The following is a 13,583-nucleotide window of genomic DNA, read 5'->3' on the forward strand; positions in this document are numbered from 1 at the left end:
TTCCTCCCCCCACCTCCACCAAAAAAGAAAGGGAGAAAGGGAGGGAGGGAGGGAGGGAGGGAGGGAAGGAATGGAGGGAAGGAATGGAGGGAAGGAAGGGAGGAAGGAATAGAGGGAAGGGAGGAAGGGAAGGGAAGGGAGGGAGGGAGGGAGGGAGGGAGGGAGGGAGGGAGGGAGGAAGGAAGGAAGGAAGGAAGGAAGGAAGGAAGGAAGGAAGGAAGGAAGGAAGGAAGGAAGGAAGGAAGGAAGGAAGGAAGGAAGGAAGGAAGGAAGGAAGGAAGGAAGGAAGGAAGGAAGGAACAGACCTATGTGAAAAAGGATTTGTATTGTTTTCACTACATAAACAATTACCTGAATCATCAGCTAATCTGCTAATTCTTTCCAAAACAGCAATACAATCTCTTTCATCATCGCAGACTTCCCTCAAGGTATCCAGCAAACTCCGGGCCACCATTTGTCTACAGATAAAAAAATTTGTGTATAGTGGCATCAGTAATTAACATTTAAAAATGTAAAAGGCAAGTCTTTATTTTTTTGTTTGTTTTTGCTTTTGAATCACACCCAGTGATGGCACTCAGGGGTTAGTTACTTCTGGCTCAGCGTTCAGAAATCACTCAGCAGGCTCGGGGGACCATAAGGGTTGCTGGGAATCAAATCAGGGTCAGTCTTAGGTTGGCTGCGTACAAGGCAAATGCTCTATGGCTGTGCTAATGCTCCAGCCCCAAAAGGTAAGTCTTTGTAAAGAGAAAATTTTAATATTTTATAACATAATGTCTCTAATTTCCTAAGTGACAACTGTCAGTATGGATTTTGGTAAGATTAGTTACCAAAATATTTTCCATCTTGATCTGATCTGTCAAATTTCCAAATCACCAAAAATTCATTTCAGTTATCTCCAATTTTCACAGTAAGAAATGTGTGTATTCATTATACAAAACATTTATCACTACCTATTTTTACTAATCTGTTTAAGAAATTTCTTTTTTTCCCAAGAATGGAATGCAGGTGATTTAAAGACTGTACCTACAGATAAGGCTCTAAAATGATTAACTCATGGTCACTATTATGTCTCAATCCTACCACCATCACCTGGTACATTCTTTTCAGTAATCAATTTACATTGATACAAAAGTATGCCCAATCACAAAAAAAAAAAAAAAATTGGGGGGGGGGCAAAAAGCAAAGAAAAAGTGCTTATGTGGTTTTAACTACCAAGTAAATAATTAAGAGTATTAATAAGATGGTAACATGTAGTATCGCAGACCACAAAACTTATTAAGTAGCTTCTTTTAAAACTGTATTAATGGGGCCAGAGAGCACAGCAATAGGGGATTTGCTTTGCAACAAATGCAACAGACCCAGTATGAATGGTGGTTTGAATCCCAGCATCCAATATGTTCCCCCAAGCCTGCCAGGGGCGATATCTGAGTGCAAAGCCAGAAGTAATCCCTGAGCGTCCCCGGATGTGACCAAAACAAACAAACAAACAAACAAACCAAAAATCCTATTAATTTTACTTCCTACTGATATAAAAAACACCCACATCCATTCTAATGGAAAGAATATGCACATACCTGTTAAATATGTTCTCGCTTGCAGCATACTTGTCCAATCTCCCCAGTGGTGTCAACATTTCATCTTGTGAGACAAAGTCCAGGGCTGAAGGTATAATAATCACATCAGACTCTGAGCTGTAGTCATCCACACCAACTATCAGAGACATCAGAAATACTCCTTATAACACCTTTAAACTAAAAGGTACCTCTTTTTTTGTTTGAAGCAATATAAGTAAAACAGGCTAAATGATTTGGAAGCAGAAAGAATCATAAAAGAATCTTAGTTTCATGTAATAATGCCCAGAGACAATAGAGATGAGGGCTGGAAGGACTGGCTCATGATATGAAGCTCACCACAAAGAGTGGTGAGTTCAGTTAGAGAAATAAGTATGCTGACAACTATCATGACAATGGTAGTGAGAGAAATAGATGCCTGTCTCCAATACAGGCAGGGTGTTTTGGAGGAGGGAAGATGGGGGCATTGGTGGTGGGAATGTTGCACTGGTGAAGGGGGATGTTCTTTTTATGACTGAAACCCAACTACGAACATGATTGTAATTATGGTACTTAAATAAAGATATTTAAAAAAAGTTTCAATTTAAAAGGCATGAATCTAGGACCCTTCCTCTTTTTGTAGATATAGCCTAACTGCCTATTGAACAGAAACAAGAGGCTATAGAAATAGTACGGAGTGACCATGCAGCAGAGAAACCAGTGAAGAGCAATCACAGACCTGGTAAATCAGTCTCCTCAGTCAGAACACTAACTGGTGAATGAATAAAAGGCCAAATTCTGATCTAGTCCATTCCATAATGCAGCCAAAGAAAAACATACATACAGAAGAAAAAAAGATAACAGAAATCAGAAATAACATCAGGTATACCACAACCTTGAGGGGAAGAGGGTAATATCAAGGTACTAAAAATAAAAAAACTAACTTAAAACTATAGCTAGTTGGGTGCGGCGAGATGGCGCTAGAGGTAAGGTGTCTACCTTGCAAGCGCTAGCCAAGGATCAGGACCACGGTTCTCCCCCAGCATCCCATATGGTCCCCCCAAGCCAGGGGCAATTTCTGAGCGCTTAGCCAGGAGTAACCCCTGAGCATCAAATGGGTGTGGCCGAAAAAACAAACAAAAAAAAAAACTATAGCTAGTCAATAAAATTTTTTTCAGGGGCTGGGCGGTGGCGCTAGAGGTAAGGTGCCTGCCTTGCGAGCGCTAGCCTAGGACGGACCGCGGTTTGATCCCCGGTGTCCCATATGGTCCCCCAAGCCAGGAGCAACTTCTGAGAGCATAGCCAGGAGTAACCCCTGAGCGTTACTGGGTGTGGCCCAAAAACCAAAAAAAAAAAAATTTTTTTTCCAAGTACCTTTGAAATTTGAAATATGTATGATTTAAAATAAAAGGTAAAATAATTATTTTTCAGACATAACAGAGTAGACACAACCATCAACTGATAATAACTACAAGAAATAAGTCTGTCCTTCAAGGAAAAAAATCATAGACAAAAATAGGGGTCTATACAAAGGAAGGAAGCACTTCAGATATGGGAAACATAGATGAGAACAGTTTTTAAAATCTTTTTAAAAGATAAATGATTGTTTAAAGGACATGTCATATGAAATAGATAAAATGTATACTGTGAAGTTTATAACATCATACATAGAAGTAAAATAAATGCAAGACTGCAGTAACACAAAGGTAGAAGACTATCAAGATCTTCCACAGCATGTGGAGGTCACTTGATGATACTGTCATTAAGCTGTGAACTAATTATAAACTCTATGGTAGCCATTAAACATCAAGGAAAAAAACCCAAAAAACCACCAAAGCCATGCAGCCAGTAAACCAAGAAAGGCCATAAAATGGATCACAAAAAAGTAATCCAAAAGAAGGCAGTAAAAAAAAAGAAAGGAGAGGTTCTGGATACAATGACCCGGCATAAAAAAAAGAAAGACACTGCCAAATGGGTTTGAAAAATAACATCTACCACACTTGAACTGATTAACAAAGTGCAGACATTTTATACAGGTTATTTTGATCTAGTATTCATAGAAATGTACCTTTTATTATGAATCAAGAGTTGTAAAAAAGTGACTCATTTGGCCTCAGTTTTCGCCTTTGAAACAGACCGTTAAGCAAATGACTAGCACACCATGGAAGGCACCTTTATGTAGGCTCTAGAATTCTATGACTATGACCAAACTATTTCATCAGTCTCACACTTGCTAATCTTAAAGATAAACATTAACAAAATTGATTCTGGCCCACGAGAAGCCAGGGGTAGTGAAGAAGAGCCCAAGAGTGGTGATTCTCAAATATCACTGTTTAAGACAAGTTTGTAGTGCTTAACTCCAAAAAGTTAGTTCTTCAATCTTATGTTCAAATTCTAATTATATAGGTTGGGAATGAAGCCCAGAAGTGATCATTCTTTTTTTTTTTTTTTTTGGGTTTTGGTTTTTTTGGGCCACACCCATTTGACGCTCAGGGGTTACTCCTGGCTATGCGCTCAGAAACCGCCCCTGGCTTGGGGGGACCATATGGGATGCCGGGGGATCGAACCGAAGTCCATCCTATGCTAGTGCTTACAAGGCAGACACCTTACCTCTAGCGCCACCATCCCGGCCCCAGAAGTGATCATTCTTTTTTTTTTTTTTTTTAGAAGTGATCATTCTTAACAAATAACTCCACTGAATTGATAAACATACTCCTAGGTGATAACAAATTCATAATCTGCCTCACCTTTGTCATTATTGTCTCATTCACAGTTGGTCATTGCTTCATTATAAATGCCACCCAACATAGACATCAATAAAAAAAAGTTCATTTTTATTTCCAGTCCCACTGCTTCCTGCTAAAACTGTAAAATCCTTGTGGCCTGAATCATCACTCAATTCCTTGAGGAATTTTTTCTTCATCAATTCATTTTATGAAGAACATGAGGATTTGATTACTATTGATACAGGTGGCTGTGATCTAATATAAAGCCACCACAGCTATTTGGTTCTGGAAAACACACTCATGTCCCCAAAAAATCGCTACTGAAAAAATACTAGTGCCTTAGTACTGTATTCATCTAAAAATGCAGAGAGAGAGGCTGGAGCAATAGCACAGTGGTAGGACATCTGCCTTGAACGTAGCAACACAGAACGAACCCTTGCTCGATTCCTGGCATGCCATATGGTCCCCTAAGCCTGCCAGGAGCAATTTCTGAGCGTAGAGTCAGGAGTAACCTCTGAGTGCCACCAGGTGTGAACCAAAACCAAATACAAAACAAAAGCATAGAGAATGAATGTAAATACACAGCTACAAAGATTCTCTAGTTTATGTCAAGCAGCAATAAATGAACATTACATGGGGCCAGAGCGGTGGTACAAGCAGCAGTAAGGTGTCTGCCTTGCCGGCGATAGTCTAGGACAGACCGAGGTTCCATTCCCCGGTGTCCCATACGGTCCCCCAAGCAAGGAGCGATTTCTGAGCGCATAGCCAGGAAGTTACCCTAACGTCACCGGGTGTGGCCCAAAAACCAAAAAACAAACAAACAAAAAAAAACATATCCATCAGAATAGTGTCTAATACATGCAAAATATAGCTAGAAAGTCAAGAGTAGTTAAAATGTAATATTAAAAAGTATTTCATTAACAAAAAAATTGAAGAAATAAGCTAATATTACTGAGACAACCAAAAAGAAGAAAAAAGAACAAACAGGACAAAAAAAGGCAGATCTGGATCTAGACAAATAATACAGAGGGTAAGAGTGTTTGACTATAGTATAGCAAGCAGAGTGTTTGCCTATCTATCTCTGGTACCCCAGATGGTCCCTCAAGCCCACCAACAAGTTATCCTGAGCAGAGCCAGGATAACTCTTAAGCACCACTGGGTCTGTCCCAAAAACAAAAACTGAAAACAAACAAAAAGGGCAGATCTAAAACCCAGCCAGATTAATATATTAAATATAAATGGACTTAACAAATGAAAAATGGACTCCCATATTAATAAAAAGATAATCTAACTATTTTCTACCAGGGGCAATTTCTCCAATTTTGGGGCTCAGGGTGAATACCGGGGATTCAAACAGTATGCTGCATGCAAGATAAGTACCTTACTTCCTTTAATGACTCTCTGACCCTATAAATTTTATTTTTGTAAAATATTCTATTTAGATACCCACCTCTCATTTCTCAGTGCTCCAATTCAGAGGCCCTAAGAGCTACCACTTATAGTGCTGCTCTTCCATTTTTTTTTACACCCAAGGATTAGCACCTGACTCACAAACTGGCATTATAACTAAGACCAAGTTGACAGCAGCACCACCACCCACACTCATCCCTCAATTCCCAATGCCAGATGTGGCTCCAAAACCACACAAATTTTGGGGGGTTTTAGTTCTTCAAAATTAGAAGTGGAGGGTCCAGAGTGACAGCACAGCAATAGGGTATTTGCCTTGCATGTGGCTGACCTGGGATGCACCCAGGTTCGATCGTCGGCATTCCATATGGTCGGACCCTGAGCCTGCCAGGAGCGATTTCTGAGCACAGAGTCAGAAGTAACCTCTGAACACCGCTGGGTGTGGCAAAATAAAAAAAACAAAGTTGAGGCTATTATCTTATTTTAGCAAGAAACATATTTACCCATAAACACATAATTAAAGACATTTAAAACTCTATCCATTTCATTAAGGGCTGACACCTACAAAAATTTTGTTTATTGTATGGTTATATGATTTGCAATACTTTGCTATCTGAGCAGTTAACAGTAAGGAGGATCACATGTGGCTCAGGGGAAGAGTACATGCCTTGCCTATGTGAAAAGCACTGACATAGCAAGTAATAATAACAGAAATAAAAGTGTTAGCAGGTTTCTGGCCACATGAAATTAAAATTTCTAATTTGTTTGTATACATTTTTTGATACAAAGAAATGTGGTAGAGTAATCATAACTTCCAGGTATAAAAATGTGTAGGGGGCCCGGAGAGATAGCACAGCGGTGTTTGCCTTGCAAGCAGCCGATCCAGGACCAAAGGTGGTTGGTTCGAATCCCGTGTCCCATATGGTCCCCCGTGCCTGCCAGGAGCTATTTCTGAGCAGACAGCCAGGAGTGACCCCTGAGCACTGCCGAGTGTGGTCCCAAAACCAAAAAAAAAAAGTGTAGGAATTCTAAAGACAAGAGAAAAAGATTTTGAAATTCCAATCTGAGTCTATTCTTAAAACTAGGACTAGGGAGATGGTTCTGCAGGCTGAATTAGTACTTGGCCTGCGAGAGTCCAAGTATGGACCAGAAACAAAGTCCTCTGAGCACAAAGCAAGGAGTATCTGAGCACTGCCAGGTGTGATCCAACAATAAAAAATATTTAATTTAAAAATTAATTATAAAAATTAAATCCTTAAAAGGGTTTGTGGGTAACAACGTTTCCTGGTATTCAGATCTCATTTTAAAAGGAAATATACCTGTACTTCTGAAATAATCTTAAATTTGAAAATAAGAACTTTCAAAATGATTTCAAGGGGCATACAGTAATTATTTAAGTTCTCTGCCTTATGTCAAGTAGCAAAACTGAAAGTTTCATAATTAATCTAATGCTATTTTACTTAAAGGAAAACAGCCCATAGATTAGGAGATCTCTAAGCATGAGGCTTTTGAACAAGGGTTTAAGTAGGCAAGTGGGAGGAGCCCTGGTTAGTTGGAAGTGAAGGCTACAGTAAGATGAGTCAGCGGGAGCAGAGTTAGAGGTGTAGGTTTTCTTGACATGCAGGGTTTCAGATGATCCATGCTCTAACATAGATGAAAGTTGTGACACAGGCAAGGAACCCAGGGTGGGCTCTAAGTTTATAGGTCCTCAAATGTGAATGAACTTTAAGATTGTTTCTGGTAGTCATGGGGAGTGAGCCCAGGCCTTCACACAGACAAGGCCTAAGCTCTAATACTTGTTTCCTGGCTCCCCTTAACTTTATCAAACACTGTATCTATCTACCTTAACCCATCTCCAGCCCAGGTTACAGATCAGAACTTCATCCTTCTAAATCACTCCTGTTCGTTGGTCCATTAACTATAACTTCCCACCACTTGTGTCATATAAACCCAAGTTTCTCAGGGAGTTGAAATCAATGTGCAACTTCCTAATGCTGTACTTTACCTATTTATTTTGGTTTTTATTTGGTTTTTTTTTGGGGGGGGGGTCACACCTGGCGGCACTCAGGAATTACTTCTGGCTCTGCACTCAGAAGTCGCTCCTGGCAGGCCTGGGGGATCATATGGGATGCCGGGATTCAAACCGGGGTCTGTCCTGTGTTGGCCGTGTACAAGGCAAACACCTTACCATTGTACTATCACTCCAGCCCCTTTATTTTGGTTTTTGGACCATACCCTGCAGTGCTCAAGGTTTATTCCTACTCTATGCTCAGGGATCACTCCTGGAGGGGCTAACGGACCAAATGGGGTGCTGGGGATTGAACCCAGGTCAGTTGCATGTAAGATATGTACTCTAATGTTCTAATTTTTATGATCTGAGCCCAAACATATTTCCCTGCACAAAATTCATTTTTGATTGCAATAAGCCCTAAAATTCTTTGGTTTTAGGAGCCTTTCTGCCACATTTCTCTTCTCTCCTCATCTCGGCTTAAATAGACCTATTTGCAAATACTATACTGGAAACATTTTCTATTCTTTTAAATTAATCTATCTTCCATCTTTAAGTTCCCTGCAGTTATTGGTGGGGGCAGGAGATGTGGGGATGTCTGTGTTGTTTTAATTTTCCTTCTACTTCCCCTCTCCCAAATATACATAAATTCCCTCCATGATGTCTTGCTTCTTGCTAAGAGTCTCATGTTTTTCTTGAAGAATGCACATGCATCAATAATGCTAATAAAAGGCCAGAGTTCACAAACATATCTGAAGGGAAATGAGTCCTTTAGCATCTTACAAACTTCTAATAAAAGCTGAGGTGTGGGGCTGGAGAGATAGTACAGCAGGTGCTTGCCTTGCACATGACTGATCTGAATTCTATCCCTGGCACTCCATATGGTACCACAAGCCTCAGTGCGGAGTGAAGAGTAAGTACTGAGCACCATCAGGTTTGCCCTGACCCTCCCTCAAAAAAGATTTGGTAGCATGCAGAATTCTACACTTAAAAGATGCAGGATCAGGTATATCAGATCACAATGATACACTTTAGCTATACCAATGACAGTGTCCCTCTAAAATGAGGGCTTCACAACACCCAGAAAAGGGTATTTATAGAATTTTGTGTGTAGAAGTGCCAAAGACAAAAAGCTACCCTAGGCCGGAGAGATAGCATGGAGGTAAGGCGTTTGCCATGCATGCAAAAGGACAGTGGTTCGAATCCCAGCATCCCATGCGGTCCCCGTGCCTTCCAGGAGCGATTTCTGAGCACAAAACCAGGAGTGACCCCTGAGCGCTGCTGGGTGTGACCTCAAAAAAAATACAAATACAAAAACAAAAACAAACAAAAAAGCAATCCTACCTACCAAATACTTGAGCATGTGATTACCTTTGAATCCTCCCCTAACCTTTAGAAAACTTCATGTCATAAGTGATATATTAAGAGAAAGCAAACTTGGATTTGAGTAAAAATGCAATAGTTAAGAGTAACAAACACGTAAAATAATAAAGTAGCACGAGAGATGTCAAACAAATAAATTAAGCATCAGATTTATAACTAATAATGACTGAGCAAACTGATGGTACATTAACTCAGTCTGCAGGACTCCAGACCCCAAGCAGGCATCTAAGAAGCAAGGGCTGAGTACAGTGCCCAGCCAGGTCCAGGTGTCCAACACTCATAGAAAATCAACAAACTCAGAAATTTCTTCCATTGCCCTTTGTTGTGAGCTAAAGAGCTAAATGAGATACGAAAAAACAGTATCAAAATCTACAAGTTCTGAATTATAATTTTTGTTTTGGAGCCACATCTGGAAGTTGGTCCTGGCTCTACACCCAGGAAGCTCTTCTGGGAGCCTTCAAGGAGACCATATGGGATGCCAGGGATAAGACACTGGTTGACCATTTGCAAGGCAAGCACCCTCCCTATCCATTGTACTATCTCTTCAGCACCTTTGAATTATAGTTTGGCTTCAACCATTTGCCCCCTCGCCTTTTTTTTTGGTTTTTGGGCCACACCAGCAATGCTCAAGGGTTACTCCTGGCTATGGCTCAAAAATCGCTCTTGGCTTGGTGGACCATACAGGACGCAGGAGGATCAAACCGAGGTCCATTCTGGATCAGGTATGTCAAGGCAAATGCCCTACTGCTGTGCTATTTCTCTTGCTGTTTTTTTAAACAAAATTTGTTGTTGTTGTTTTTGGGGGGCCACACCCAGTAACGCTCAGGGGTTACTCCTGGCTATGTGCACAGAAGTCACTCCTGGCTTGGGGTACCATATGGGACGCTGGGGGATCGAACCGCTGTCCATCCTAGGCTAGCGCTGGCAAGGCAGGCAACTTACCTCTAGCGCCATCGCACCAGCCCGTTGTTGTTTTTATTTGTTTTATGGGTCACACTCAGCAGTACTCAGGGGTTACTCCTGGGTCTGTGCTCAGAAATGGCTCCTGGAAGGCTCTGGGGACCACATGAGTGCCAGGATTCAAACCACCTTCTGTCCTGGATAGGCTACGGCAGTGGTTCTCAAATAGAGGCCCCATAAAGGGGGGTGCGTTTGACCTCGGCAAACACTGTCATATAACAAGCTAAGCCCCGTGTTTATGTCTCTGTGTGTCTCTGGAGATGAGAGATGCCATGTCCTGCTTCAAACCCCACTTTGAAAAGCTATGCATTGCAAAACATGCTCACTGTAGCCATTAATCCAGACATCACCTCAGATTAAAAAATCAGCTCAAATTATTTTATATATTTTTGTTTTGCAGGTTAAAGTTTTTTTTAATAAAGATACTATTTAAGTCGTGCGGGGGGGAGCAAAAAATGTTTTCTTCTTCCTAGGGGGGCATGATAGAAAATAATTGAGAAACACTGGGCTACGACAAGGCAAACACCCTACCGTTGTGCTTTCGCTCTGACCCCCAGCCTCAATTTTTTTTTTACTTTTCACTTTCCCAGATGACAAGGATTTAACAAAGCTTATAAAAGTTGGTTTTTAGGGGCTGGAGAGGTGGCTCGGGTAGTAGGGCGTTTGCCTTGGAAGCACTGACCTAGGACAAACCATGGTTTGATCCCCCTGCGTCCAGACGGTCTCCCAAGCAGGAGCAATTTCTGAGGGCATAGCCAGGAATAACCCCTAAGCGTCACTGGGTGTGGCCCAACCCCCCTCCCCCCAAAAAGTTGGTTTTCAAAACTAGTCTGGTGAAGTTCCAGAGATTCTGATTAGTTCCAGATCTGTCATTTAATCATTCAATTTCAACACCTCTCTCAGGTCTAAAAACAATATAGCATAAGAGGATTCCAAACCTTCAACAGATATAGAAATTCATGGTATGGTATATTCATAGCACTGTTCCAAAAGCACTTGAACATTATGCTAATTACAGCTAATTACAGGGAGGAAAACCACATGCAGCTGCATTAGTATCTTTAAGGATGTTTTTATTGCAAAGGTTCCGACAAACTGCTATAGTGAAGCTGGGCTGTTTGATGTAGTCAACTGGGCAATTTAAGAAAAGACAGTATTTAGGGGCTGGAGCTGCCGGCGCAGTGGAATGGTGTTTGCCTTGCACGAGGATGGACCTCGGTTCGATCCCCCGGTGTCCCATAAAGTCCCCCAAGCCAGGAGCGATTTCTGAGTGCATAGCCAGGAGTAACCCGAGCTGACGTCACCAGGTGTGGCCCAAAAATTGAAAAGACCGTATTTAATACAGAATATTCAAAATCAGAAGTATGAATACAAAATTCCAGATACAACTAAGGAGTGTCTTATTCTGAAAAAATAAATTGGTCCCTTTGAGCTTTAGCTGTTCTAGTTGTTAAAATCCAAATGTCACAGCCAACAGAACCCCTAAATGTTGCTGAGAATATTCTGTGGATAAAAGCTACTGCAAGCTACTGAGTTATAGATTATTCTTATAAAATGATCATCTTTTATAAGTTACTTTAAAATATTATTTTGTAAAACATTTCATTAAGCCACCTCAATAAAATTATTCTTATAAGCATTAAATCCTACTATATCTTAAGTTTTTTTGTTTTGTTTTCTTTTGTTTTTTTTTTTTCGGCCACACCCAGTGATGCTCAGGGCTTACTCACAGTATGTGCTCAGAAATCACTGTTGGCTTGAGGGACCATATGGGATGGTGGGGGATTGAACCACCATCCGTCCTAGGCTAGTGCTAGTCAGGCAGTAGCTTTACTGCTCCAGCCCCAGTATCTTAAGTTTTTATCTCACTCATTTTCGAAACTGAATAACCTAAAATAACTTAAAACTGCATCTCTAGAAAACTGACCAAAGACATTTAAGCCACCTCTGAAAGACGTTTTGCAATGTCTTCCACTATTCAAGGAATGGAAAGTTTTCCCAAACTTAAGTCACATCTACGAATACTCAAATCAAACCACTAGTTTGCTTTCAATTAAAAATTCAAAGCATTTTTTATATTACAGAACTAAAGTGCCACTTTTAATTTTTTTGCACACCCCTAAGTACCATTTTATTTATTTATTTATTTTTAAATTTTTTTAAATTTTTAATTATGAGAACAAAGATGCAAAGAAAGAGGACAAGGTAAAGTTACAGTGGAAGGACAATCACCCATAACATAATTCTCAGAAGAAGTTCCATTGCTGATAACTTTGAACTTTCAGCCAAAAAACATTAAGATAAATAAAACAGAATCCATGTACAATTACTTTGTCCCTCAAGTCCCCAGATTGTAACACATTATAATTTTTTTTTTTTTTTTTTTTGGTTTTTGGGCCACACCCAGCGTTGCTCAGGGGTTACTCCTGGCTGTCTGCTAAGAAATAGCTCCTGGCAGGCATGGGGGACCATTTGGGACACCCGAGATTCGAACCAACCACTTTTGGTCCTGGATTGGCTGCTTGCAAGGCAAACACCGTTGTGCTATCTCTCCAGGCCCACATTATAATATTTCTTAACAGCACACAAGGCAATCTAAAGCCATAAACTAAGTACCATTTTAAAATGACAAATAGTTCTTCACTGCATTTGTCTCCTCAATCTAATTTTCATTAACACCTAATAACTTTTGTACTTCTCTTTAGGACTCTTTGACATGTACGCACACATCCTATTTTTCACATGGCACTATTTTGTTTCCTTTTCTCCAAGCTTATCAGTTAAGTCAAATTCTTGACTGAGGAACCCTTTCCCTAATTCTACTGACTATTTCACCAACTTTAGAGACTTTGGAGTTGAAAACAAAAGAAATGACTCAAGACACTTAAAGTCTGTCAATTCTTCGCCTTGTCAGGGCAGATAAATCCCCCCCAGGTCCTCCAGTCTCCAAGCTGCCTATCAGAAAAACAGCACTGAACTGTCTCATATTCATTTGTTAAGCTCTACATTTAGAAAGGGAAACCAGAGCTCTAAGAAAAAAATAATTCCATCCTGTCCCCAGGGCTAACTTGTACCTAGCCAAGGATGTGATATGCCCTCTTATTCCGACATCTCATCCTCAACATAAGCTCTATGGAAAGACCTCCTTCCTTTCTTTCCTTCCAATAGATGCCATGTGGTCTTTCAACTGACCATATGTTCAAAGATCTCATATTTCTGGACATTCTAATAAAATTAGCAAACCTTTAGCAGCTGAGAAAATAAGCAATAACTTTAACAATGTCTTCACATTATAAGTACAATAAACTTTTTTTTTTGGTTTTTGAGCCACACCAGGTGATATTCAGGGATTGTTCCTAGCTATGCCCTAAGAAATCACTTCTGGCTTGGGGGACCATATGGGATGCCGGGGGATCGAACAGAGGTCCGTCCTACGTTAGCCCTGTGCAAGGCAAATGCCTTACCGCTTGTGCCTTTTGCTCATGCCCCACAATACTTTTTGGTTTTGGGGTTACACCCGGCAGCGCTCAGAGATAACTCCTATCTCTA

General features: G+C 40.6%; 1 protein-coding gene across 1 annotated transcript in view; it reads right to left on the minus strand.

The window, feature by feature from the left end:
- The window catches only part of PPP4R1 (protein phosphatase 4 regulatory subunit 1), a 74,599-nt gene that overhangs the window by 57,826 nt on the left and 3,190 nt on the right, over positions 1–13,583 (minus strand). The window contains exons 3-4 of the mRNA XM_049770018.1: positions 1,575–1,710; positions 352–458 (exon numbers count right to left, since the gene is read on the minus strand). Coding sequence (XP_049625975.1) covers positions 352–458; positions 1,575–1,710 — 243 coding nt within the window. The remainder of the gene's footprint in view (positions 1–351; positions 459–1,574; positions 1,711–13,583) is intronic.

Source organism: Suncus etruscus, chromosome 3 (assembly GCF_024139225.1).
Source record: "Suncus etruscus isolate mSunEtr1 chromosome 3, mSunEtr1.pri.cur, whole genome shotgun sequence".
Classification (NCBI taxonomy): domain Eukaryota; kingdom Metazoa; phylum Chordata; class Mammalia; order Eulipotyphla; family Soricidae; genus Suncus; species Suncus etruscus.